This window comes from Miniopterus schreibersii (assembly GCF_964146895.1).
Source record: "Miniopterus schreibersii genome assembly, chromosome: 3".
In the NCBI taxonomy this organism is placed as follows: domain Eukaryota; kingdom Metazoa; phylum Chordata; class Mammalia; order Chiroptera; family Miniopteridae; genus Miniopterus; species Miniopterus schreibersii.
Genome location: NC_138103.1, coordinates 5,047,234 through 5,075,056, shown reverse-complemented (window position 1 = coordinate 5,075,056; position 27,823 = coordinate 5,047,234). Strand labels below are relative to the sequence as shown.

General features: G+C 46.9%; 1 protein-coding gene across 2 annotated transcripts in view; it reads right to left on the bottom strand.

Annotated features, from left to right (window-relative positions):
• The window catches only part of DNAH3 (dynein axonemal heavy chain 3), a 146,856-nt gene that overhangs the window by 80,264 nt on the left and 38,769 nt on the right, over positions 1-27,823 (bottom strand). For both annotated transcript variants that reach the window (XM_081132049.1, XM_081132050.1), the window contains exons 18-28: positions 23,441-23,652; positions 19,476-19,567; positions 16,460-16,574; positions 14,408-14,524; positions 13,437-13,616; positions 11,934-12,070; positions 8,431-8,632; positions 6,812-6,904; positions 4,671-4,781; positions 3,468-3,582; positions 1,137-1,335 (exon numbers count right to left, since the gene is read on the bottom strand). In XM_081132049.1, coding sequence (XP_080988175.1) covers positions 1,137-1,335; positions 3,468-3,582; positions 4,671-4,781; positions 6,812-6,904; positions 8,431-8,632; positions 11,934-12,070; positions 13,437-13,616; positions 14,408-14,524; positions 16,460-16,574; positions 19,476-19,567; positions 23,441-23,652 — 1,573 coding nt within the window. The remainder of the gene's footprint in view (positions 1-1,136; positions 1,336-3,467; positions 3,583-4,670; positions 4,782-6,811; positions 6,905-8,430; positions 8,633-11,933; positions 12,071-13,436; positions 13,617-14,407; positions 14,525-16,459; positions 16,575-19,475; positions 19,568-23,440; positions 23,653-27,823) is intronic.

Genomic DNA, 27,823 nt, shown 5'->3' with positions numbered 1-27,823 from the left:
AATCATTAAAAATTTTCCCGATTATATGACCACCGTTGTGAAGAATTCCATCTCACTCAGCACTGCAACCTCACAGCCTGGCACAGTGCCTGGCACATGGGTGGCACCCATAGGCATTTGTTTGAATGAAAGATTGAATGAATAAGTGAACACATACAGATGTAAACAAATGGAATAAAAAATCCTCATAAACTCTACATTCCAAAGGCCAACGATGCCAATGGAATGGTGATCCCACTAGACTGTGAACTGTTGAGTTCAGAATCTGAATTTGATTCAGTATCATCTCCTCAGCAAACTAACACAGTTCCTGGCATGTGGTGTAGGGATAAGATAAATGTTAGAAATAAATGATGTGTTAACTGTGGCTCCACAGCCCCCTGCATGAGCCTCTATAATTTCAGTTAACACACTGTCTTGTAATAATCTGAGCATCACCCCACCCCATTAGGTTGAGGGTCCATGGAGGTCATGCATGGGGCACAGGAAGCTTCAACACATGGCTGTTGAATATCAAGAGGGATAAATGAGTGAACGAATTGCATAGAAAACAAGTGATTGAGGACATTGAAAGGAGAAAGTATTCAAGTATTATCTTTATAATTTTAAAAATTCCACTGTAAGAAATATACAAAATCAAAGATAATCCAAACATCATAGATTTGACAAACTCACAACATCCAGATTTCTAATGTTATGCACTCCAAGGAAAGTGGCAAAGCACTTTCTGTGCCGAGCTCAGGATAGCCACACCGCTTCATCAAGCAGCAGAGCTCAGAGACACTTGCCTGGTCCTTCACCTGGTCCCCACTCTCTCTTGGCCTGGGATCTCCAGGCACCATCTTGATTCTGCCATTGGGGGGCTTTCTGCATAAGTACTGAGCCATTTTCAAGGACAGGCACCAACCTTCTGCTTGGTGACTTGACCACATTAATTTGCATTAGGACTCCCACTGGGTTCTTATTTCTGGCCTAAGGCCTAATTTCCATGCCCATCTGTGAGCCCCTGGTGTCTAAGGGCAAAATTCAAAACTCTGAGAAGCTGAAATGTAGAGGGTAAAGGTGAGAAACTCAAGACGCCCTTCACCTGCTTTCCCAGGAGGCCTTCCTCCCAGAGCTCCCTGTTCCCCCGTCACCTGTAGCAGCGGTCGGTGAGGGGCGTGATCACCAGCCGCGGGGAGTTGCCCAGGTACTCGTAGCCATACAGGAGCTCGGTTGTGATCATCTCCACCTCCACGTTACTCTCCCTCCAGTAGTAGCGCAGCTGGGAGATCCACTGGAAGTCGTTCAGATCACAGACTTTGTCCTCAGACAGCTTGGCCACCACGTCGCGAGCTGTTGGGACACAGAAACATATGCACGTAGAGCTATCGGCTTCCTCTGCCCTCCACCCACTACTCAGAGGAGGCCTGATGCCGCCATCCAGGCCACCTCTCATTCTTCAGACAATTTTAGGCTCGATTACCTTTCTTGCCCACCCCTAACCTGCAGGCAGCCGTGCCTTTCAGACGCTGCTCTTGGCTTCTCCCAAGGGCCCGGGCAGAGGATCTGCTGCACTGACTGTCTGCTCTCAGACAGTTGTACAGGAGAGGCAGTAAAAGTGCGGGTTCTGGAATCACACTGCCTGGGTCCGAATTCTGGTTCTGCCACTAACTGGCTATGTGACTTTGGGCAAATTACTTAACCCCTCTCTCCTTCAGTTGCATAATCTGTGAAATGGGGATAACCTAGCACTTACCTGATAGGGTCATCATGAGGATGAAACGAATATATATGTCTATAAGCACACATACATACACATATATACATATCTATACATACCCCCACATCCACAGATACAGGTAGACAGATGGAAAGAAAGAACAAAATGAAAAAAGAGAAATGAGCTGTGCCTGGCATATGAAATCTCTGCATGAGCACAACTATTGCTATTGTTAGCATTCCCAAACTTTGTGGGGCTGACTCAGAGGACTTTGCCATGTATAGTCACCCCCAAGTGCTTTCTTACCCCCAGTATGACCCCGTGGGCCCTGCTCCGGGCCCCTAGGATACCCTAGAAGAATACAGTCCTCTTGGCCTGGCGTAGTTAGTAGGGGAGAGGGCCCATGAATCCATGGTTAGATGCCTTCTTTTCACCTGGGGCCTGAGAAACCAGCTGGGAGGGACGTTTCCCGGTTTTCTCCCCTCTCTCACAGGCTGGCGAGCCTAATTTAATTTTCTCACAGTGATGGGAGCCCTGAACTTGAAGAGTGGACATTAGGTGGGTGGGATTTTTTTGGTAATTCACAGGGCAAGAGCTACTGAGGTTTCAGAACGAATACAGCAGCTCGAGATCAGGACCTCAGAAACACAGCTCTGCAAAGGGATGCTCCTGCCAGCCCACTGCCTCCCCAGGAGAGGAGTCTTCTTGACTGCAGTAAAATCCCGCACCCTGCAGGGGAGAGTCCTGGAATTAGATGACACTAACAGCCCCCCTTTCCTTCCCCAGGAGTTTCATTCCCTTCCAGGTTCTTGAGCAAACCCACAGAGTGGTAGCGTGAGAGACCCCAAAGGACTGAGTTGAGGATACCTACACTACGGGGTGTGTGCGTGTGTGTGTGTGTGTGTGCGCGCACGCAAGCTCATGTGTGTGAACCCAACCACTCTGGGGCACCCTGGGCAGTAACCACGCCAGCATGTACCACTCCTACCAGCTGGCTATGTGGCCAGATGAAGGTCACACTCTCCCTCCCGTCTCCCTGGTTTCATGCCAGTCTATGCACACGCTCTCAGGCTGAAATGAACATCAACCTTAAGGAGATTAAGATGCCCTGACAAGCCAGCCGGGCGCGTGAGGCTGGGCGTGTGAGTAAGAGGGACACTTCCCAGGCAATCTGGCCTGATCCAGCCCGTTTCCTTGGTGATGATGGAGTGAGGGTGTGGGGGTGTTTATTTTACATAAAGACCCCAGTTCTTACTCTTCCTTTTCTAAAGGAGGAGCTGGAAGGCATCATCTCCCACCCACTCGCTTCCTGCATCTCTGCCCATTTCCAGTCTCCTGGGTTTGGAATCAGACAGACACGGGTTCAAATTACGAAAGAGCCCCTGCTACTGCCTAGCTGTGTGCCTCTTAGAGGCTTGTACCTCTCTATGCCTCCGGTTCTTAATCTGTGAAATGTTTGTGAAAATGGGGTTATGTGTGTCAAGCACTAAGCACAAAGCTTGGCACCTGGTAGGTATTCAAAAATATTAGCTCTGGTCATCGTAAGGAATGGCTCCCAGTGGTGGATCTCAGGAACAGCACTGGCTTTCACTGTCTCAGCCTGCCCAGAGGTGATGTCCTCTCCTTACCCCGCACCTTACTCTCAGTGGAGAACCTCCTCTCTAATGGGAAAGAGACCCTGAGTCCCTCCATGCAGGAGGAGAGAGAGACAAGCCTGGCTGCTGCTCCTATATGGGGGGGATGCCAGGGAGGCCTCGGTGCTCACCGTGGACATCGATGACCGTGAGGGCCCCGAGGGTGAGGCGAGCCCCGCTGCTCAGCTTCCCTCGCACCAGCTGGACAATCTGTGCAATCTGATCATTGCTCTTCTCCAGAAAAAGCTGCCAGGGACATGGGGGGGACAACTGGTTAAACTGGATGCTCCCCTGGGAATCCCTTCTAGGGGAGCATCACCTTCCACCACCCAGTGGTTGAAGCCAGACTCCTGGGTGTCATCCCTCTGGGTCCCTTTCCCTCAGCCCCAGTCATTAACCTCCAGACGACTTTCAAATGCATTATGCTAACTGAAAGAAGTTAAACTTGAAAGGCTAGATACTGTATTTCACTTTCATTGATTTTATGGAAAAGACAAAACTACAAGGGCAGAAAAGAGCTTGGTAGTTGCCAGGGACTGGGAGTAAGGGGTTGACTATAAAGGGCATGAGGGAATCTGGGGTTATACAAATGTATGTGTTTGTCAAAACTCAGAACTGTTCACTAAAAAGGGTGAACTTTACTGAGTGTAAATTATATAGTAAATCAGAATTAACAACAAAAAAAAAATCCCGAAATATTTTGAGATGAAAGGAGACACAGGAGATGTGAAAACTAAATGCCTATAAACATGTAATCCTGGATTGGATCCTGGACCAGACAAAAAGGCCCTTAGTGGGGCAACTGGCTAAACTCAGATGAGCCAATTTAAAGGTCTATCAATTAGGTAATAATATCGTCTCTTGATCAATGTTGGTTTCCTGCTTGGGACAGCTGTACTGTGGTTATGTAAGATGTTTATATTGGTACAGTCTGGATGAAGGGCATATGGGAATTCTTTGTATTATTTTTGTAACATTATTTGTACACCTGACACTATTTTAAAATAAAGAGTGAAAAAACAAGAATGATTTTTAAAAAGGAAAAAAATTGTCTGGTAGAAATTCTGCCAGGTTGGCCCTGGAGGCAAAGGCTGGGAGACCTCAGAATCCTGCAGCCCAGGATCTGTCGGGGAAGAACTGAGAGTGGTCCACGTAGCCAGCTCCAGGGCAGCCCCACTTCCAAATCCTCTGTCCAAAGGTCCCCATGAAACCTGGTGTCTGTGATCTCATGGGTTGGATGTCATGATAAGCTTTTTTTATTTAGAAAACAGAGCTACTCTAACTATATGTCATTCAAATCCTAATTGAGCTGGAATCACAACAGGCTCACTTACCGGCAGAGTATTTTCAACCAGGGCTTGAGACACCTCCTGGGTCCAAAAGATGGAGGAGACGCAGATAACCACCTGGCCAGGCCACTGCAAGACCCACTCATTACGAGAGACCTGGGAAAGCACAGTGGGGCATGTTATAGGGCCCGTTCATCTTGCGTGACTTAACCTGGCTTCTTCACCCTCCCATCTCACCCCTTAACACAAACAAAATCCTTCCCCACCCTCAAGCTACATGGCTGGACATCCCTGGGTTTACTGACTTACGCCTTCCTCCCTGAATCTTATAGAAAAGAAAAAAAATCACCAACAATCTCAACTCTTAACTTTTTGTTTCATGCTCCTGTCCAGGGGCTTGACTAGTTATAGGCAGGTGGTGTTCAGAAAGTATTCACAACTCTTTAATAGCTGGACGAAGTTGCAGAGCTGCCCCACAGCTTTCTTAGTCATGCCCCCTACTTCTTCTTAACTATAAATCAGGCAAACTACGGCCTGAGGGCCAACTCTGTCCCTGGCTGTTTTTGTAAATAAAGGCATATTGCAACACAGCTATGCTCACTGTTTATACATTGTCCACAAAGGCAAAGACAAAATAGTGTGGGCGGCCTGAAGAGCTGAAAATATTTATTATCTGGCCCTTTATAGAAACAGTTGGCTGACTCTTGCTATAGATGCAATTGCATGGGATAACTCCATACAGGTAGCAGTTTTTCTTTAATTTTTGATTTAGAATATGTTACCAGACAGGGGACTTGGCCCTTGGCGGGTCTGCCTAGGGCCAGCAGGTAGTGTGCGGGCTCTTGACTTCATGCAGGAAAAATTTCATGAGTCCAGGTGACTATGAGGGAACGTTTATTAAAACTGGGGATAGTAAAACAAGAAAGGGCTCAGCAAAGCAGCAGCAACAGGAGAGCCTAGAGAAGTCAGAGAAAAGGGGATCTTGGAGACAGGTTGAGGGAGTTAGCCCAGGACGAGCTGCCTCTGCCCATTGCTGCCCTGGGTGCAAGTCTGGTGGGGTCCCGTAGAGTTTAGTAGAGTTTAGGAGATGCGTGCCTGTGGGGGCAGAAGAGGGGAAAGGGAATGGTGTAGGCTGCTCCCCAGAGGGTGAGCACGCACTGTGTCCTTTGTCTTGAGGCTTTTATTTCTCTCTAGCAGGTGGGAATCTTAGGGGAGGTCTCAGGGGAGGGTTTCAGCAGAATATTCATCGGTTTTCTAGGTGTGCTCCTCCAGGGCATGGTCTCCACTGATTGGTCAGTTCTGGGGCAGGGGTCCTTAGTCAATGCAGTTGGTCCTGGTGTCGCCCACCTGGTTTTGCTGCTTTTCTGGGTCTAGAGCTGAAATACAACTGAGGCCTCGATGTTATTTCTAGGGAGGTGACTTCCTGTATCTGCTGTAAATTTCTGTCAGTTCGTTCAGCTGTTTGCCTCAGTTTCCCTCTTCTACCTGTCCTGGCTTACTGGCTGAGTATAGCAGAAGACAAAGGATTGGGCTTTCATTTGCATCGCAAATACCACTGTGAGGACCAGCAGGGTCAGTCCCTACTTGAGTGGGAAGGTGTCCATTGAGTATTCTTTCGTTTGCTAGGGGCTGGCTAAAGAGTTGAAGCTGGCTAAAAAGGTCCTTCTCCTTTAGGCCTCTGCCTACCTGTTTCTCCTAAAGCTTTGGGTCTTAATGAGTTGTGACATTCAGGGCAGTGCGAATGAAAAGCCTGGGGAGGGGAATGCTTAATTGGAAGGGGCTCTTGCCATCAAATCATTTCACAGAGAGGACTGCCGGCAGCAACCAGAAGCTTCAGGCTCCTGGCTTCCCCTGTGTCATCTGCTTCTAGTTGCAAATGTTTCACCGGAAACGGATTTACAGGGAAAGAAGAGAGAGGCACAGAGGGGTCAGGTGTACCGGGCAGGACTGAGGTGAGCTTCCGTAGAAGTCAGAACTGATCCATTTAGGATAAATGGTGATAGAAAGAGACTTGAACACAGAACACAATATACAGATGATGTATTATAGAATTGTACACCTGAAACGTATATAATTTTATTACTCAATGTCACCCAAATAAATTCAATAGAAAAGAAAACTGATCCATTTAACCTCCCCAAAGTTCTTGCTGCTGCACCAACACCCTGGCACATGTACCCCTTTACCTGGGCATGCGCCTCAATCCCGAGCCTGATAACTTCCTGCATGCTGGCCAGCATCATCTGCTCCACCTGCTGGAGCCACTTTTCCACCATGCCCTGCGGGCGAGACAGACGGGAGCCTCGGTGAGCCAGGCCCAGGGAGAGACCAGCAGAGGAGCCAGCTTTCTCTCTGGACAGGGCTGGAGGGAGGCCAAGGGTTTGCTCCTGTGGGGGTTCAGAACCAGCCACCCCAAGATGTGCCTCAGTGATGTACGAATTATTTTGAGCTAAAGGCAAGACCCTGCAAGTTTAAGAGAAACTTCTGCCCCCACCATAACTATCTAGAAGAATTTAAATTAGGAGCCTGGTCCATAATAAGAACCACCAGCAATGACTTTGACCTACCTATATGGCAGGGCCAACTCCTAATTACTGAACACACGCTCTCCCTGCGGTAACCTTCTGAAACCCCAAGGCACCTCCTCACCACTCACTCGGAATTCTTACACACCTCAGTTTCCCTTTCTGTCTCCGAACCTTACGTGTGTGGGCTCTCTGACTCTCTCTGCATGTGCTTAAATTCGGTTATTTTCTCTACTTCATCTAGCTCATGTTTATTTGACTGTCGACCAGCCAAAAGAGCCTTGCGGGTAGAGGAAAGTTCCTTCCTTCCTTACACACCTCTTCAAGCCAATATTCTTTAACTATTTGTTTTACAGTTGTTTACTGTATTCTAGGAAGTGTATGTCTTATAAAAGAAACAATAAGGGATTTTTAACATGTACTTCTTTCACATCATTTTCTGAAACAGACCACTTCTCAGACAACTACTCATTTCTAATGAACAGTTTGAGTCCTTTCAGTATTCCAGTGGTGCCCAGATTTGCTGTGCTTTGGAATTATCTGGAGATCTGTGAAAAAAAAAAAAAATACAGATACAGATTCCTGCCTCCCACTCCCAGGGTGTAACCGGGTATGTGACCTGGGATGTGGCTGGGCATCTGGTTTCTTTCAACACTCAACAGGTAACTAAAATGAGCAGCAAGTTATTTAGTTTCAGAACTTCAGGTCACGGTAGCTGGTGCCTTCCGGCCCCCGTGAGCCGGCCGATGTGCGGTGGTGGCAGGAAGGTCCGCAACGTGAGGCCAAGAGTGGCTCCCTGCTTCAATGAGGGTGCCGTCACCGCCAGCAGGACTGGAAGTAGTTTACACTTTACTCATTATGTAAGTACACGTGTATAAAAATCAGAGTTAAATGGCTGATTCTGTTTCACTGACCTTTGAAAACACCTGCCCCAGCGAACTGTCTGACCGAATTACTTTTAACTGGGCTCTGCTCATGGAAATCTGAACAGCCATCAGTTCAGATCTGATTCCTGCTACTGCCTCCACATCAAGTTTGGTTAAAATCCTTCCACAAATTTAGTGTGTCACATCGGCTGCAGTATCCTCTGCATTTTAGGGATGGGCAAACTGAGACTCGGAAAGGAGTCACTTCCCAAAGTCGCCCAGTCCTTAAGTTGTGGAAACCCATGTGCTCCACACCCAGGCAGACTGAAACTGGAGTCTAAATGCTTTACCAGTATGCTCTCTGTCTCTGTTTTGCTCCGTTATGAAAACCCCAAAACAGCTAAGGGAAATTACTTTGGCTTGAGCTGGGTAGACTTTCTGTTTGAATGGAACGATTTCTTTTTCCGAGCTGATCATGCCCAAAATCTCCAAACTGTCTGTAAAGTCCAGCTTGGCAATTCCTTCAAAGCACTTCTTTAAGTGCGGCTGCACTCGGAGGGGGTCCTTGGTCTCTGACAGGATCTCCAGCAGCTCATCATTGGACAGGAAGAAGAACCTGTTTCAAAGCAAAGGAAGATGGCAACTGAAATCTCTTCTGAGAACTTATTTTTCCAACAAGGTTATAGTCGCCAACAGGTAGATGACACCTGGGTGAAGACCAGCTATGTTCTAAGGTCTTCTCCAAGGTGCACTCCCTTCACCATTGTCCATCTGGGGCACGTAGGGTGGAGAAGATTTTGACTCTGAGAGCAAGAGAAACAATGAAGGCTGGTAGATCCGAGTCTAAGATGGTTGGGGATGGGTGGGGGGCTTCCTTTTGAAAGAAAACTGAATAGAGCAGTGGTTCTCAACCTTGACTGCACTTCAGAATCACTTGCTGACCTTATTTTTAAAATTCCAATGCCAAGATTCTACTGCCCAAAGATTCATATATAATTGATCTGGGGTGGGGTCTGGGGATTTGTATTTTTTTAAATCCCAGGTAGGGGCAGGCAGAAGAGGTTGTAAAGGGGGGATAATGGTGATGGTAGGAGACTTGACTTTGGGTGGTGAACACACAGTAAAATACACAGATGATGTATTATAGAATTGTATACCTGAAATCTGTATCATTTTATTAACCAATGTTACCCCAATAAATTCAATTAAAAAATAAAAATAAAAATCCCAGGTGATTCTAATGTTCAGTCAGTGTTAAGAACCACTCAGGAGAAGGAAAGAGAGACGACTTTCTTTTCTTTCCTTGTCTCCAGGTATGACAGAGGTAAGACAGGTATCAAATAAGAAGCACATGTTAACACCTTGCCGACCGGTCATTTCGAGCCAGAACTCGTCCGTGCGGCTGGCTACTTTTCTGCACTTGAATACTCATGATCAGTCTAGCAAGGTGTTTAAAATTACTTAAATTAATGTAAGTGCAGACACGAGTTAACTCATGACCAGCGTTCGGACACAGAAACACGTGTCTACTCGTGACCGGTGAGCGTTAATAATGAACTTATTTACATGCAGAGGCCTGTGCCTTGTTTTAAATTACACATAATAAGATAGCTTCATTCTCTTGCTTAGGCCCTCAAGGCAGCTGCAACAAACCTTCAGAAAATGTTCAAGGAACAAACCTCTACTGTGACCACTAGGCTGAAAGTTCCATAATGAAGGGACCATATGATTATGGTCTTCACTATATATGATGGATTACAAAAATGGCCACAGTATTTGCATCTAATCTCATCAAGAGGTGGAATCTATTTTCACATCTCTGGAACCTGGGCTGGCTGTATGTCCTACTTTGGCCAATAGACTGACAAACATCAGTTTGTGCAAGTTCAAAGCCTAGACATCAAGAGGCCTTGAAGCTTCCATTCTTGCTGGTCTTGGGAACACTGTGACCACCACCATGTGAATAAACCCAAGCTAGCCTTCAGCAGGCTGAAAGACATGTGGCCCAACTATCTCTGTTGCCCCAGCCAACAGGAAGGCAACCACCATACAAGTAATTGCAGCCATCAGGTACCGGCTAACTGTAGTCACATGAGTGAGCTCTGATGAGACCAGAAGAACCACCCAGCTGAACCCACCCCAATTTGCCAATTCACAGAATTAGGAACTAAATAAACAGTTGCTGTTTTAAGCTTCTAAGTTTTGGGGGGTGGTTTAGTATGCAGCAAAGCAAGGTAATATACTGTAGCCGTAGTGTTGAGCAGGTAGGAAGAGCTCAGTAATTATTTGTTGGCTGACTGACTGACTGACTGATGCCTAATGAGAATGTCAATTTCTCCCACTCCCAAGTGAAATCATACAGGTCATTTCTATAGATTCATCATGTGTGATAATGAATAATGGTCGGTGGCCATAAGAGGAACACTTAATATATTTGTGTAATTTAAAATTAAAATCATTATTTCATACTCTGCATTTTTAAGACAAAATTAATTTAAAATATGTGACTATCAGTAACATTTTTAAAGTGTTTGCTGAGAGTGCTTAATTTTATTCCACAAAAAAGCGTAAAGAAATATTGAGATGTATGTGTGTGTTTAACTTAGAAAATCCAGACAATCTGGATTTGAATTCTAGCTTGTCTACTTACCAGTCTTGTGTTTTTTGGCAAGTTATTGTTTCCTCATTTATAAAATGGAGATAAAAATAATGCTTCCAAGTGAACACATGCAAAGCACTCAGAACACGTGGTAAATGCTGTGTTGGTGTTGGCTGTATTTGCATTTTTATGAGGAGTGACAGTTATGGGTACAGGGCTCAAAGTCCAGATCTCAGAAGTGTCCTCTGCTCAAGTTTTGTGCTTTCAAATCGAGGTTCCTTCCACTACTTGTGCTGTATCTGTGTTGTCTAATACTATAGACATTAGCCACCTGTGGCTATTTATATTTAAAAAATAAATACTAAATAAATTAAAAATTGCCTTTTCAGTTACATTAGCCACATTTAAAGTGCTGGATAGCTACATGCGGCTCATGGCTACTACACTGGACAGCACAAATATAGATGGAACATTTCTATCATTGAGGAAAGTTCTACTGGACAATACTGCATTAAATAGCTACTAAGGACATTCTGAAATTCCAAGCGACCTACTTTTTTGGGTGGAAAGCAGAGAACTAACTTTGTTTTCTTAAAGGGGAACAATAAAGCATACTTTCCTTAAAGGCAAGTTAGGATCTAGCCTGCATCCTAATTAGAATCCAATGACATGGAGTGACCTTCCGTGGTCAACTAGAATGGATAGATTATCAGCGTAAAGGCCCTCCTTTCTGGAACTAGCCCTCTAAAACTACCTTGACCTTTATGCAGAAGAACATTGGTTCTTGTGGAAAACAGAGTCAAATATTTATAAACATACCTACCAGGAACTACAAAGTTTGATGGCAAAAAAAATCAGCTGACATTTCACAGTCTAGATGCTAAATGCTTCATATGCATTATCTCATTTGATATGCACAACAAACATACTAGTAGGGGCCATTATTGTATCTCCACTTTATAGTGGAGAACCCGAGGCTTGGATGGATTAATAAGTGGAAGAGCTGGGACTCAAACCTACGTCTGTTTAACTCCAAAGTCCAGGTCCTTAATCGTGACTACCATACCCTTCTAATTGGGTATTTGACCATGTTGGTTGGCCAAAGTGTGGATTTGGTCCACACTGGTGTCCATTCACCCTCACTCTAAATAACAGTCATGAAGACATGCCTTACCCCCAGAGCTGTCTCTTGGGAAATGGGAAAGCAGGAAAGAATGTGGAAGAGATTGATAGAAGCTGACTCTCAGTATGAAAACTTTAATTCTACCTATATATGGATCAAGAAGGCAACTCCAAACTGAAGGACAATAATGAATACCTGGGGAAAAATAGCCTCTTCTTCTCTAAGTAATCATTCAGGCCCCTCTGGATGTCCTCCAACAGAGCGTTAGCTTCTTGAAGCTTCTCAGACATCCGCGGCTGGTCTGCTGCCATCAGAACCCTGGCATCTTTCACCTAGGTTCCATCAAAAAAGGTGAGAATCATTATGGGGTTCCCAGATTCTGAGAGTGGGCGTTATATGAGTGTATGACCAGCACATCAACTAATGATGCCCTGTCCGGCTAAGTGTCTCCTGACCCCACAAGGGTGAATGCTCATGATCCTGCTCCTCTGGCCATGGTTGACTGGGCCAGGGTTGGGCACCTGAAACCAATCACGCCAACTATATTTTAACTCTTGGGATTTGGGAATTCAGATATGACACTCTATACCAATCTGGGCTGGCCCCTTGAAGGAGGGGGCTTTGCTGCTGTGTGAAGATTATCTTCCACGATGTGACTGAGAGGCAGAGCAAGCCAGTCTGCAAGAGAGGTGGAAGCAGGCGTAGAAAGAGTGCTCCGTGACTTCCTGGGGGGTTGCTGGGTTCTAGAGCCATCCTTTGTACACTTTCTGCCCTTGACTTCCATGAGACACCCATTTGGTCTTTTCGTTTGAGCTACCTCAAGTGGGTTTCTGTTACTTGCAACCAAAAATCTTAGCCCATAAGAAGTTGGAGGATGCAGAATATCACGCAAACAGGCTCTGATGGCCGAGTGACATAAATCACCACCGATTGCATTCCTACAAACAACCAGGGCAGATTGGTTCCCTTGAGACAAATTATTTATAAATGCACCCCAATTTGAGCACACTTGACTCCAAAAAGGAAAAAATATCATTTATTAATAGGTACACTGGATGCCTGGATGCACAGTGAACTCATACCTTGAGGCCTGATTCCAATGTTACCCCCTTCAGAGGCCTTCTTTGACACCCCCAGGCTAATAAATCATTTTTCTGTGTTCTAGAACCCTTTTGCATATACTTCTATTATAGCTCCTATGTATCTAAGTCTGTCTCCTCACAAAACAGTGAATTCTGTGAAGTCAGATATATTCTTGTCATCTTCAAGTGTTTTTTTGACTCCTAGTACAACGTCTGGGTCATCGTAGGTACCGAATAAACATTTTTTTTAAATCTACATAACTGAAGATGGATAATCATCTGAATTCTGAAAGGATTCTCAATCTATAAAACTTTTATTGCTTTACCCTGTAATAAATAGCCTTCTACCTCACTAGAATGACAGCTAAATTATACAAACTGTTAGTACTTACCTCTAGGGAGGTGGGATTTCACAGGCCTCCACTTTCCATATTACATATATCCATGTTTGAATTTTTAATAACAGCTTTTGAAATTGGAAGAAATATACAATAATATCAAATTTGCAACAGTCTAGTTTACTTACAAGTTTCAAGGGCTATGACGCACAGCAAAGAACATCTGTATGGCAGCCCAAGCTCCTGCTGGTGAGATGTGCTGGGAGGGGAAAGCTTACCGCTTGGGACATGAGGGATTTCCAGTAACTATCAACGATGGCAAATTTCTTGCCCTCTTCTGGCATCTGGGCTATGATGTCCTCTGAACTGAAGATCGGTTCCAGGTACAGCCAGGTGGCTTGGCATTTCAACCAGGAGTCCAAAATGTCCTGCACGCGGACTAGCTTTTCTTCCCACTTCTGCAAATTTAGCATTTTGTATCTGAATCATTAACTTGCCGCTCTGCATCCCACACCTATCTATTCACTCAGCCCCTTGTTTAACAGATACTTAGAGTGCCCCTTATGTTCTGGTCACTGTTCTGAGCAGCGTATGGAACAAGCAAGTCCTTGCCCACATGGAGGTTGCGTTCTGGTGCAATAATAGTAACAACAGCAATAATTATTATATGTTATAATAATTATTATATATCATTCTTATTACTAGAACAAGTGATGGGCTGAGCGCTTCATGTATGTGAAACCAAGTTAATCCAATAGGCTTATCATGGAAATACTATTACACATCACACTTGACAAATGCAGAAACTGAGACCCAGCAGTTTAAGTAACTTGCCCAAGGTTAACTCACAAGCGGCGGAGCCAGAATTTGAACCCAGGCAGTCTGGCTTCAGAATCTTTGCCCTTAGCCTATGCCACTTCTATGAACAATGACACAATGAGGCCAAGCCCCTCCCCTTGAGTAGTTTGCATTCTAGATTACTCTAGCCTGGTGATATTCACATACTTTCTAAATGTCCTTCTATTTGGTACATTCAAACTGTCTCATATTTTCTTTAGTCATACTTGCAAAGGCTCAGCATGCAATATGCTTACTTGGATGGTTATTTTGCTTTTAGTCTTGTGTTACTTTTTTTGCAATCAGGAGAAAATGAGTGTGTTTGTTAAATGAACTTAAAAACCTTCTCCCTCCTCCGAGAAACCAAGAGCTAACCGGATGTCACAAAACACTCAGCCCCGTTTCCCCTTACCCGGCATTCTGCTTCGATCGGTTTGATGAATGGGGAGCCGCACATGGTCTGGGTCTTTATCACGTGATCATCGAGGAGCAGCTGAATGTCATCAACTGCACACAGGATGTTTGTATCCTGCAAATAAACACACCTCACCCCATCAGAATCACCATTCCCACTTTTCATGCTGATACCCAAAGACTGTAGGGCTCAGATCTCCACCTCAGTGGGACAGGAATCTGTGTCTTACAGGGTATGGAATTTCTATTTCCTACCTTAAAAATGTTCTTAAAGACACATATTTTCCGCCTTCTTTGCAGAAATGGCCTAGGCCCAGGCCTGCAGCTGGTATCTGCCATGGGGAGGGAGAGTTCTGCCCTTGCCCGTGTACCTACTTCCTGACGCTGGCTCTCCTCTCTCAGGCAGGAGCCGCTGCCCATCTGACTGGCTGGGCTGAGGCTGGCCATCCTCAGACTGTGTGCTGAGGTGCCCAGGGCTCCGCAGCAAACTCACAGTAAATTACTGTGGTTGTTTAAAAATGAAATACAAAGTGTTTCTTTCAATTTCTATGTATTTTTTCAAACAGTTGTTAAGGTGATAGGACACAAATACTTACTGGTTGAATCTAATTGCTTCAAAAACAGAGCTGTGAGCTATTTCTTTTGGTCTAGGGAGTTGGGAACAATGAAAAAGTACTCGACACAAAAGGCGACGACAACCAAGAAAGTGTGGGAACCTCTGCCGATACACTTACTGAGCCACAGGTTACTAGTGGGGTCAGGTTACTGTGACTTAAAGGTCAGGCCTGTGCATGACACTTTTCCTCCTAGGCCACCCTGGCAAGGAGGCTGACAAGGGTCGTCCTCTGTGGCAGGCCTGGTCTTTCCCACTCTGTTCTCACTTCCCCCAAACCTACATCTGGGTGGTTAAATGGGGGCGAGGATATGTTTTCTCATCTATCTACCTTTTACGAGTAGCTCGGCACTGGAAGGTGTGTCTAACCCTTAATAAAGTGGTGCTTTGATTCCTTTTTGCTGTTGGTCCTAGTCTACAGTTGCGTCAAACACTGAAGACTGGCCAAGAGTAACTAAGCTCTCATCCCCAGGTCCACTTCTCAGCCCACAGCCTCCAGGAGCATCTCCTCCAGTCAGACAGTGCGGCACCAATCTGCTGGGACCCATGTGCCTGGTTGTGCTGCAAGAGACCCCAAATTCTCCCCCTGCCATTGGTTCATCTATAGTTCTTATCGAAGTGAAACCAAGGCATTGTGACTATTGAAACTGAAGGGGGAGAGAAGTCACAAAAAAGATCACATACAGCCTCGGGGAAGAGGGGGATATGGGTGCCTTTAGGGTTTTCGTTCTCAATCCGCATTGCACATTAGAAAGACCAGGGGTGCCTTAAAAATACAGATGCCCAGGCATTTTGGGGGTGAAGGAGTGAGGAAGAACTGGGATTGTTTTTGAGAAGCACTAAGTATTGTTTTCCCCAGGTATGCTTCTTGAGATATCTGGGGGGCCTTCCCTGGGAGATGCTAATTCAGGAGGTTTGCTCATCCCCTTTGCACTGAGAAAGCTTGTTGCTCTGAATCAAAAGGCATTTCTCATTTGAAAATGCATTCCTCCTTACATAATAAAATTTAAAAAAACAACAACGAGAAAATGCATCCCTCCAGTGGTGCCGGGAGGAAGGATAACTGGCACAGGCAGGCAGCCGGCAGGAAACGGTTGAATGCACAGCACAGTAATTACAGTCAATAACACTGTAGTAAAGCCTTCAAAGCTGCTAAGAGACTAGATCTTAATTGGTCCCACCACAAAAAAGAAATTATAATTGTGTGATGTAATAGACGGTTAGGTGATACTAGGGTGGTAATAGTGCAACAGATAAACACATCAAATCCACACAGTGTACAATAGATATGTGTCAGTCACATCTCAATTAAATAATTTTTTAAAAGATGTTAGGGATCCTTCTGTGAGTTCTGCGGCAATTCTGAATGGACTCCTCTGTTCTCTACTACATCACAGCCTGGCTGCTCTGGGGCCGCCCACTTGGGCTGAGACTCACAGTGTCCCTGTACTTGGCGAAGCTGAATGTCATGTTAACCCAGTCTAATTTCATCTTCTCCAGGTTTCTCTCCAGAGAGTATTCTTTACTGGCAGCTGCTCCAATGGGCTCCAGTCTGAAAAGAGAACGTAGAGACAGTCATGCCCACAGGGGGAGGCAGTGAAAACACGGCAAAGGAGGAATTTCAGCTCAGCCTTAGGAGAAGCCGTAAAAAGCCCTTAGTTTTACTGAAATCCTACTCTAAGATTTGCCGGCTATTGGAGATGTTTTACAGGGTTTCTTCCCTCGGCACTAGTGGCATTTAGGGCTGTGCTATGGGCTGAATTGTGTCCCCCTAAAAAATCATGTGTTGAAGTCCCAGCCCCTAGGACCTCAGAATGTGAGGCACTCTATTTGGATATAGAGTCTTTACCAAGGTAGTTAAGTTAAAATGAGGTTACTAGAGTGGGTCCTAACCCAATATGACTGGTGTCCTTATAAGAAGAGGAGATTAAGACAGACACACACCCAGGGAAGACCATGTGGATTGAAGACACAGGGAGAAGGCAGCCATCTGTAGGCCAAGAAGAGAGGCCTCAGAAGAAGCTAATCTTGCCAACACTTTGATCTTGGACTTCAAGCCCCCAGGACTGTGAAAAAATAAATTTCTGCCCTGGCTGGGTTTGCTCAGTGGTTAGAGCGTCAGCCCACGGACTGAAGGTCTTGGGTTCGATTCCCGGTCAAGGGCGCATACCTGAGTTGCAGGTTCTCCCCACTCCAGTTGGGGCTCATTCCGGAAGCAACCAATCGATTGATATGTCTCTCTCCCCTGCCCTTCCTCACAAGACGTCCTGGGAGCTTCACACCTCAGGAAGAAGAGTAGCTGAGGGCAGGCGAATTCAGCTCACACACCTGCCTCTCACCACCCTCGCAGTGGCTCTAGTCACCCAGCTGCTACTACTACTCTCCCCCTTCTACAGGCAAGGAGACGGGCACACAGAGGTGAATCGCGTGCCCAGCTGTCAACACATCTGGATGTGTCACAGCCGCGCGTGCTGGCATGAGAGTGGCAGGGTCGCCATGTGTTTGCTCTACCTCTGACTCCTTCAACCGGCTTATTTTTCAGGCGGTGAAGGGTAAAGCTTAACTAGCCAGACTGACCTGCAGTCTTGGTCCTTTCAGTTACTAGTTGTGACCTGTGGCCAGTTACTTACTCTCTCTAGTTGATTTATTTCTTCATCTATAAAATGCAAATAATAATATTAGCTAGGATATGAGGTTGTGGTGATGGGTGAGTTGTTTAATATTTCTAAGTGCTTGGTGCAGCATCAATGTTCAACAGCTGATACTTCTTGGAAAAATTTTACTGAGGGAAAGTAAGACCCTTTATACAATGAGCTGGACCTGGTAGAAACACGCGTGTCTCCAGGCCTTCTCCTTAAAGGACAGTAACCGCGGTCCTGGGGGCTCTGCAACAAACCGGGCAAATCCAGTGACTGAGAGTCACCTCACAGGTGATGGGCCCATACATTCCTAGCTGGGCAGGTCATGGTGGGTAGTCATGCCCCAGGCCTGTAACTTCTTTAGTGAAAGTCTCTCTTTGCTTTAAGAAAGCCCTGCCCATTGTTTCTGTGCGCCTAGGTTAACACACCTTTGAAACGTTTCTTTTCAGACTCCTCAAGTGAAACCACCCTCAAAACAGCATAATCTGAACTGTCCCGTAATCTGATCCCCGCCTTGCTGTCTCCCACCTCCCTCCTTAATTCCTTAGTTTCCTCCTTAATTCCAGATGCACAAAAGCAGCTGCAAACTGTCATTCTGGGAAGGATTTTCTCAATCTGTTGAGATCTTGCTCAAATAAACTCTAATAAACTCTTATAATAAACTCTTACACTGACATTGACAGGGCATTGGAGCATTCAGGTGGCAGAGAGATTTGGGGGCCTGGAAGCGCTCCAGATTGGTCTGCTGTGCGTGAGGGAGAGGCTCCCAAACCCCAGAATGCGTCAGAATTGCCTGGAGTAGCCATGCCCATTTCAAAAACAATGTGAGCCACATATGTCACTTTAAACTTTCTAGTAGCCACATTCGTAAAAAGTATAAAGAAACAAATTAAATTAATTTTAAAAATTAATTTTCTTTAACTCAATATATCTAAATATTATCTTTTTAGCACATAATCTATATTAAAAATTATTAGATATTTTGCCCTTTCTTTCTTAAGCAGTCTGCTCCCCAGTCAGTATTTTACATTCCCAGCACATCTAATTCAGAATCGCAACATTTCAAGGGCTCAATAGCTACATGTGGCTAGTGGCTCCCCCAATGGACAGCGCTGACCTCAACTGGTGAAAAGAAAAGACTTTGGAGCCCGCCCCCAGGATTTCTGATTCAGCAGATTGGGGTGGGCCTGAGAATGTGCATTCCTAACAAGTTCCCAGGTCCTGTCAACGCACCTGGTCTAGGGTTACATTCTGAGAACCATGCATGCAAGCTAGACCGAAATACAGCCAACAGTCTTCTCCCTCCCAGGCAATGCAGCACCTCCCCACCCATCGCCCTGAAGGAAGTGTGGAAGCACAGGCGGGGTCCTGAGAGTCTCTGGTCCTAAAAATAGCAATTCACATAGTACAAGTTCTCACTCCCAAAATCCAGGGGCATTTGGAGACATCTCCCATGTGACCACATTTCATGGACTTTTAGAGGGCAGACAGCCACTTCTGTTTGTCGTTGCTTTTTGTTTAAAGAAGAGGAAACTGAGGCCCAGAAAGGTTAATGGTTGTACCCAAAGTTACTGAGAGAGAGCTGGGCTCGGAGCTCTGCTTCAAAGAACTTTTAAAAATAAATTTCTCTTTGAACTAAAATTTCTGATTCCATTTTCTAATCAATGAAATGAAAGCTTCTCCTGTGGCCAGCTCCTGAGAGCTCTGCTGCAGGGAGTTGGGAGGAGCAGCCAGCCTGCCCTGAGGCCAGTCCTCAGGTGGCAATTACGGGTACTCTGACCAAAGCACTTCCTGAAGGAAGGGAGGCGCCTTACTTGTCAATGAATTTGCCGAATCCAATTTCCAGCATATTTGCCAGACAAGTCGTTTCCGTGAGCTTTATTTCACTGCCGACAAGCTCGCTGATCTGCAAAAAACAGATGGAAGCCAAGTGTTTATGGCTGAAGGTAGCACTTTCCGTGATGACCTGCGAGCTCAGCGTCTGCACCGCCCCTAACAGCAGCCACCAGTCTCATGCAACTGCTAAGCCCTGGAAATGTGTCTGGTGGGGCTGAGAGGATGAGTTTCCAATTTAACTGGACTTATGTTTAAGTAGTTGCATGTAGCTGGTGGCTACAGAATCGAACGGTGCAGGCCTAAGGATTCGGGGGCAGCCCGGGGCCCACACTGCATTCTGTCTGCTCTACTGGAGCTGCTCTCTCGCCAGCACTTGGCACAGTGCAGACCTGTCAGTGTCTTGGGGGTTGGGACTGTGTCTAGTTTTTGTAATTCCAGGCCTAGTCCAAAGCCTGGTCCATGACAGAAACTGCAGTGTTTGCTGAATAAAAGGAGGAAGTCCTGAGCACGTGCGACAGGCAGCCCCAGTACTGTGACCTGAGGGTGCTGGCAAGGGAGGGTCCATCCCAGTGTGCTAACTTGGGGGCAGCGTTAGCGGGCGCTGTGTGTTGTAAGCTTATCCAAGCTTATCTTCTAAGCGAGTATATCCCCAAGGAAGGTGTTCGGTAGTCTTGGGGCTGCATTTGAGCACTTTTCTCAGGGAGTGTGAGATCCGGGCAGCCCGAGGGACAGGGATGGGAGGGGAACGAGGCTCCCAAAAAGCCCACCTACTGCCCAATTTTGTCTCTGTCCAGCCCCAGTAGGACTAAAGAATGTCAGAGCAGGAAGGGACATGAGAGTGTGTCACGTTCTGTCTTATTTAACCTTGTGTCCCTGGGGCCTGGCATTTAGCAGGTGTCAATAAATATTCATGGGTGAAAGCATGAGTGAACCAGCTAATTCAAATAGCTTCCCACCTGGGCTCTGTGGACGCCTGGAGGGCCATTAAGGTAATAGAAATAAGAAAGGTAATTAACATTTATTGAGAGTGTACTCTGCCTAGGCTCTGTTTTAAGACCTTTATGTACTCGTCTCATCCTCCCAACACAATGAGGAAGGTACTAATGTATTATTATTCCCATTTTACATATAAGGAAACTAAGACAAAGAAATTAAGCGTCTTGTCCAAGACCATCCAGCTAGTAAATGGTAGGATTGGGACTTGGATCCAATTCTGACTCCAAAGCCCTTATGCATCTCCCTCAGGCCTTCTGTGCACCACAGTGCTGGTTACACACTGCAGAGCTTTGGAAAGAACCCACCTTGTAGTGCACAGAAGCGGCATTCCTTAGAGCCCTGGAGTGCACCATCTGCGCCTCTGTGCCTGCCCTCCCTGAGCTCTCATTTATTCTAAATATGACTTAGAACAAGACACTATTTCTAGGACCAAATGGCATAGCTGTGCTCAGCATTTGGCGTAGTACTTGGCCATAAGAAAGACTCAGAGATTGGTAGTTTTATTACTTAAATTGCTTTGTTAATTATGGAGATTAACAGAGCATCTGGTTTTCTAGTCTAAGAGCCTAAATTCCACTGTCCAGTGTGGCGCCAGCGGCCCCTGGGGGCTAGTCCAAGCTGAGAGGTACCGTAAGGGTAAAAGTGTGCCACGTTTCAAAGACTCAGTGTGGAAATGTCATGTGAAACAGCACATTAACACATTTGTATTGATTACCTGTTGAAATGGTACCATTTTGGATATGTTTGGCTAAATAAAATTTACTCATAAAATTTATTTCGCCTGTTTCTACTTTTTAAAATGTGGCTACTAGACACTCTAAAATTACACATATGTTCATCTTATATTTCTACAGGGCAGCACTGTCCCAGAGGGCCAGCTCTGTTGCTCATCAGTGCGGTTTCTTCCTAAGGTCAAATGTTACCTGCTCCATCTTGTTTTAACCTGTAGAAGCAACCTCTGTCCTGATAGGAGTAAAGTTTGCGACCGAAACCCAGGCACCAGCCTTTCCTGCCTGAGTCCTGTGGAATGGTCAGAAACCTCACACGCACCCCGCTCACACCCCCTCCCCGAGGGCTACAGGTGGTTTAGCCTTCCCCTGCCAGGACCAGAACCCGTGCAGGTGGGTCTCCTGAGTCAGGCACGAGGATGGAGAAGGGTTCCCCGGGCCTGGGCTGTCATGGGGTGGCTCACGGTGTGACCTACAATGCAGGCCGGAAGGGGCTTGGCGTGGCGGTGGCCCTGAGTGTATCTGGTGGCCTGTGTCCTTTCGGAGCTTGCCCACTGGGCTTCCCAGTCAGGGGCTCATTACTCTGCAGGCACTTCCCTGGCTGCACGTCACTGTCGCCTACGGCTCACTGCCCCCCGGCTTCCACTCCCTCTCATCTGCTATTTCTTGCTCTCTTTTCATCTGTCTGGGCTGAGTCATAGACCCACATTCCAGTTCTCTCCCTCACATACTAGCAACAGGGCAACTTAATCCCTCTAAGACTCAGTTTTCTTATCTGTGAAATGGAGATAAGCATAGTCCCTAAGCCAAAGGGTTGCTGGGAGGATGAGATGAGAGAGTCCACATGACATATGCAACACAGGACCTGGTACATGGTTGGTACGCGATAAGTCTTAGCCATATTGAGCTATTTTAATTCTAAGGAACATGTTCCCCAATCTGCCCATCTAAGTGGTCTATGCGTGAGAATTATGACTGTCTGGGAATGGTTAGCCGAGAGCAGCAGCAGCACAGGCGGAGCACCAGGCGGAGGGGTGGCTTTCCAAGCCCCCTGGAGTGTTAACCACCATCGACGACAGCACTTTCTATCCCGTCTCACGAAGAGACAGAGCCCTACTCAACCTCCCCACCCTCCAAATGGTCGAAATTCTAGTCAGGCTGGGTCCACAGGGAGAGGCACCCTCTGAGCACAAGGGAGGGTCTGCTGGGGCAGCTCAAGGCCAGAAATCTACTCAGACGACCCCTCCTCTGCCCTTCTTTACAGCCCTGCCTTAGCAGTCTTGAGCTTCAAGTCTCCCTGGGAAATTGAAAGCAGCTCCCCTCCACAGAAAACTCACTCACTGAGATCTCCATTTCCCTGGGGAGATCAAAATGCTCCTAGCAACTGCGCTTGGGCACCATTCTCTGGAAAGTCACGGGTGTGCCCTCAGATTGGGTTCTTCTAAAGACAATGTCCTCAGCCTTGTGCATGGTTCTGAGAGAGGGAATTCCAGGCCAGGTCAGAGAGGAATCTCCATCTCCACCCAGAGCAACTCCTGCTCGAGGCTGTTTCAAGGCCATTGCTGGCCCCTGAATGTGATAAGTATTACAGAAACAGTGAATTTTTCTACTCTCTGGTTAGTGTTCACACCACACTTATCACCCTCACACTTGGTTGCTTATAAAAATCCCAACTATTTTTAGGGAAGATATTTATTATTCTCATTTATAGACTCAAAGGGCTGAAAGAAGAGTGGGAAACTATTTCTGAACATAGCCTGTTGGATGATGAAACTCCACAGCAGTCAGCCCCAGCAGGAGATCACAGGCATTGTTTGGAGCCCCCAGGAAAAGAGGCAACTTTCGTGCATAGCCAGGCTCAAGGAACAAACCAAGGCCCTTCCCACTGTAATTCAATACCCTCGTCGCCCTTTACAGCCTGGAGCCGCTATTTGCTAAGAAAGCAGATAGGAGAGTCTTTGTCTCCACGGGCTAGAACAGTACTCAACCACCAGCAATGGGGTCCCCAAAGAAAAGGGGGACCTGCTCATGTGGAAAGGCAAGCATCCCTTATCCTGCCCATTCCCTTATGTCAAAAGGCCACTGCCCCCACTACTACCCCCTTGGCTTCAAGTAGGTCCTCCTTTCAGAAAGAAGCCTGACCTAGCAATGGTTCCTGCCTTCCAAGGGGCTACCAGGACCAAGTATGGGCTGGGGGGCGGGGGGGGAGTGACAGGGACCTGTTGCCAGTGCCGGTCTTTCATTCCCGGGTTGCAGGAAATGTTGAGAATAGGGATGTGCTGCTTGAACTTATCAATCTTCATTTTCACATTCTCTGCCAAGCGCCTGGGTGCAGGCAAGTCAGTTAAGGTCTTGGTGAGTTTATATATTGTCCTCCACATGTTCCCTATTTCCTCCGCAATTTCCTCAGCATTCAGTAAAAAGAGGGGTCCTGAAATGAAAAAGATTGAGGGAAGGGTCAAATGACCAAGTAGATGCCAGTGACATGTACCTGAACTTAGAACTGGGCCTATGGTGTGGATACGGGAACAAGCACAAGCTTTGGAGTTGGGTCTGCATCTGAATCTTCTATTTAGCCAGTGAAGCCTTGAGCATGTTTACTGAACTTTTTGAAGTCTCAGCAGTCACCTGTGACAAAGGGTAATAATGAAAACTTGGAGGGTGACTGTGAAAGTGAGGTAAGTACAGTGGTTAACCTAACGCCTCGTGTATAACGCAATGCAGATAGGGAGTCAATTGTTAGCACTGGTTATAGACACTATCACAGGAACTCTGAAAGGTGTTCCACAAATGCCGAGAAATACTGGCAACTGGAGAATGTGGGTGAGTGGAGACATGGGAGTTCTCTGTATAGTTTTAGCTACTTTTTTGAGAGCCTGAAATTATTTAAAAATAGATTATTTTAAAAGAATGAAACGTCATTTTTTAAAAAGTGCCCAAACATTAATTTCCTTCTCTGCTTTTTCTTTTCTAGGGACCCTTTAGCAAGGTCGCACAGTCAGTCAAAACCTTGCATGTTGCTGCTTCCTCCCCCTTCGATATTTCAAATCAGTATGAATTCTTGCATCATGACATTGCAAATTTACTCAAAAATGTTTCTTTCAGGGCTGCTGAGGCTACGTATAGCTCCATGAATATAGCTTCATTAATTACTAACATGCTACATCAACCCAACATTTTTAAGTAACCAAAATCTAAATTTTTTTAAAAGAATAAAAAAAATGTACATGACTTCCATGTAATAGATAAAAAGAATAATACACCATGTCTAAGTGGGGATTGTTGTGGGAATGCAAGGCTGGTTTCATACTTGAAAAGCAAACAATGTCATACACCATATTAACAGTCTAAACAAGGAATATCACATGATAACATCAATTGGCACAGGAAAAGCATTTGACAAAATTCAATATCATTCATGTTAAAAACCTCTACACAGTCTAGAAATAGAAGGGAACCTCCTCAATCTGATAAAGGGCAACTGTGAAAAAGCTACGCTAACATTATACTTTTGTATGCATTAAATATACACAGCTTTTTACATGTCAATCATACTACAATAAAGCGGTTTACAAAACATACAACAAAACAACCCATTTTACTTAATGGTAGAAGATGGAATACTTTTTCCCTCAGATCAAGAAGCAGGCAAGGATTTTCACTCTCATAATTCAATAATAGGAAAATAGCTGGTAAACTTCCCAAATATTTTGAAATTAAACAACACACTTATAAATAGCACATGGGTCAAAGGAAAATCTCAAGAGAAATAAAAAAAATATTTTGAGCTAAAAAAAAGAAAATATAACATCAAAAGTTGTGGTATGCAGAAGAGAAAATTAAATCCAAAGTAAGCAGAAAAAAAGAAATAACAAAACCAAAAGCTGGTTCTTTGCAAAGATTAAGAAAATTAATAACCCTCAGCCAGGCTAACCAAGAAAAAAGACACAAATTACTGATATCAGAAATGAAAGAGGAGGGAAGCTGGCGGCCCTGTGAGAAGCAGCACCTCCGCTCCCAGCCACAGACTCAATTTCCTCCTAAAATCCTCCGTAGCCAGCCTAGAAAAACCAGAGAAACACACCTGAGTGGATGGAGCGCGAGTGGGGAGCACTGAGGAAACATCACGGAGTCCGGTAAGAGGGGGGCACAGGAAGGGCATCCCCCCTGAAGCCTGCGCTGGGCTCCGAGCCCCGAGGCCTGGAGGCTGCAGGGCTCCCTCCCCTCAGGAGTGTGGACGGCATCCAAAAGCGGGGACCCCACACCCGGAGCAGAGAGGGGAAGGAGCGCCCCGCACACAGGGCAGAGGGACCCTGGGGAGCGGTGAGTCCCGGAGGGGCCGGCGCCTTTCTGGGAAACTGGGCCTCTAATGGCGGCCGGCGCCTTCCTAGGGAACAGCGCCTCTGATGGTGGCCGGCGCCTTCCCGGGAAACAGGGCCTCCGACGGCGGCCGGCGCCTTCCTAGGGAACAGCGCCTCTGATGGTGGCCGGCGCCTTCCCGGGAAACAGAGTCTCTGAGGGCGGCCGGCGCCTTCCCGGGAAACAGAGCCTCTAGTGGCAGCTGCGACCGGCGTCTAATGCTTGGGGTGCTGACCACAGGGAAGGCTGTTCCAACGTCTGTGGCACCCAAGTGGTGAGGGACCAGAGGACTGCGCTGAGCAGCCGCACACGGGGACCCTCGGCCTCCCTGTGGGGCATCGTGTTGAGCCCCAGAAAGCGCTGAATCTGCGTGGCGGGGGGGAGGGGAGGAGCCCTCCCGCCCTGAGCTCCCGGTACCGAGAGGCTGGGAGCTGTGACCAGCCCTGAGGGTGTCCTCCCGCCCTGAGCTCCCAGTGGGAGAGGCTGGGATCCGTGACCAGCCCTGAGGGTGTCCTCCCGCCCTGAGCTCCCAGTGGGAGAGGCTGGGATCCGTGACCAGCCCTGAGGGTGTCCTCCCGCCCTGAGCTCCCAGTGGGAGAGGCTGGGACCCGTGACCAGCCCTGAGGGTGTCCTCCCGCCCTGAGCTCCCAGTGGGAGAGGCTGGGATCCGTGACCAGCCCTGAGGGTGTCCTCCCGCCCTGAGCTCCCAGTGGGAGAGGCTGGGATCCGTGACCAGCCCTGAGGGTGTCCTCCCGCCCTGAGCTCCCGGTACCGAGAGGCTGGGATCTGTGACCAGCCCTGAGGGTGTCCTCCCGCCCTGAGCTCCCAGTGGGAGAGGCTGGGATCTGTGACCAGCTGAGGGGTGCCGTGGTGGCGCGTGAACCTGCCCCAGCTTTGCTGAGACCAGCGGTGCGGGAAGCTGCATGGAGCTGACTTTGGGTCCCCTCCCACTGGGGGCCTTGGTGTGCAGGTGACGGGACCCGGCAGGGCGGACTCTCTGCCTGTGTGTTGCTTTGTGCGTTTGCAAGTTTGATCGTGGAACTGGTTCCCACCTTCCCAGCCTGCACTTGGGGGACAGACCAGCGGAGGCTGGGATTGGGGTCTGCACAGTGGACAGTCTGACGGGCGGGCTTGGTGCGACCAGCCAACCAGAGCTGAGCAGGAAGGGGCGGAGCCCGATGGCCTCTCCCGCAGCCAGAAGCCCCGCCCCCAACAGGAAAGGGGCGGGTCCCGCTCACTGAGGCCCCAGACACCCCCGCAGGGCACAGTCCTGAGGGGGAAGGGAGAGCAGCTCATACGAGGACATCACAAGAATAAGACTCTCAGGGACTGTTGTTTGGGAGCTGGAGAAAACGCTGAAAACCCCTGCTGGGGGCTGGGCAGGCAAAGGGCTCACTGGAATGTCCTTTAATCGAACCCACTGGGCCCAGGCTGCTGAAACGGCCCAGACAGACAAGGCAATAGGCTGAAGTCAATCTGAAGCTGCAGCAGGACAGAGCCTGGGGGACTAGAATCAGAGGACAGGGTAGGAACTGAGGAGCTGGCTGTGGAGCAGAGACTAACTCCCGCAGAGTGAGCGCCTGACAGCAACATCTCTAAGGGGAGTGATACCCTGAGCTACACTAGCCACCCTGCACCCTAAAGACTCTACAGAAGACTCTGGAGCAAGACCAGGCAACTACAAGATTGCAAAATAGCTGACAATATCCTCCCTTCTGTCTTCCTGTCCTTATGTTTGATTGTTAGTTTCTCTTTTTCTCTTTATTGTATTTTTGTTTTCTCATTTTCAACTATTATCCTATTCCTATTCTCTCCCTTAATTTTTTGCTGGCCCTTCTTTCAGAATCTTTTCTCTGTTTCTGTTATCTCCCAGTACCTTCTCCATATTTTACATTTTAGTTTATTATTTTCTAACTTTTCACCAGTATTAACAACAATATACATCTCTCTCTCTCTAAGTGTCACTTTTCTTTCTCTCTCTCTTTTTTAAGCATTTGTGTGTGTGTGTGTGTTCTCCCTTCACTCTCCCAGTTCTATTTGCACGTGGGTTGTTTTCATTGTGACTGTCAAGATATTTTATAAGATACCCCTTGTTTCCTGGAAGTTTAGTTGTGTATTGTCCTGCCTTGTCAGCACCCAAACAACAGCTTACATGATGAGGTTGGGGCTGAGACACAGTTAGCCAACTTGAGAGGAGGGTACTCCCAAGGACTGATCAACAACAATCTAGACCCAACCACAAC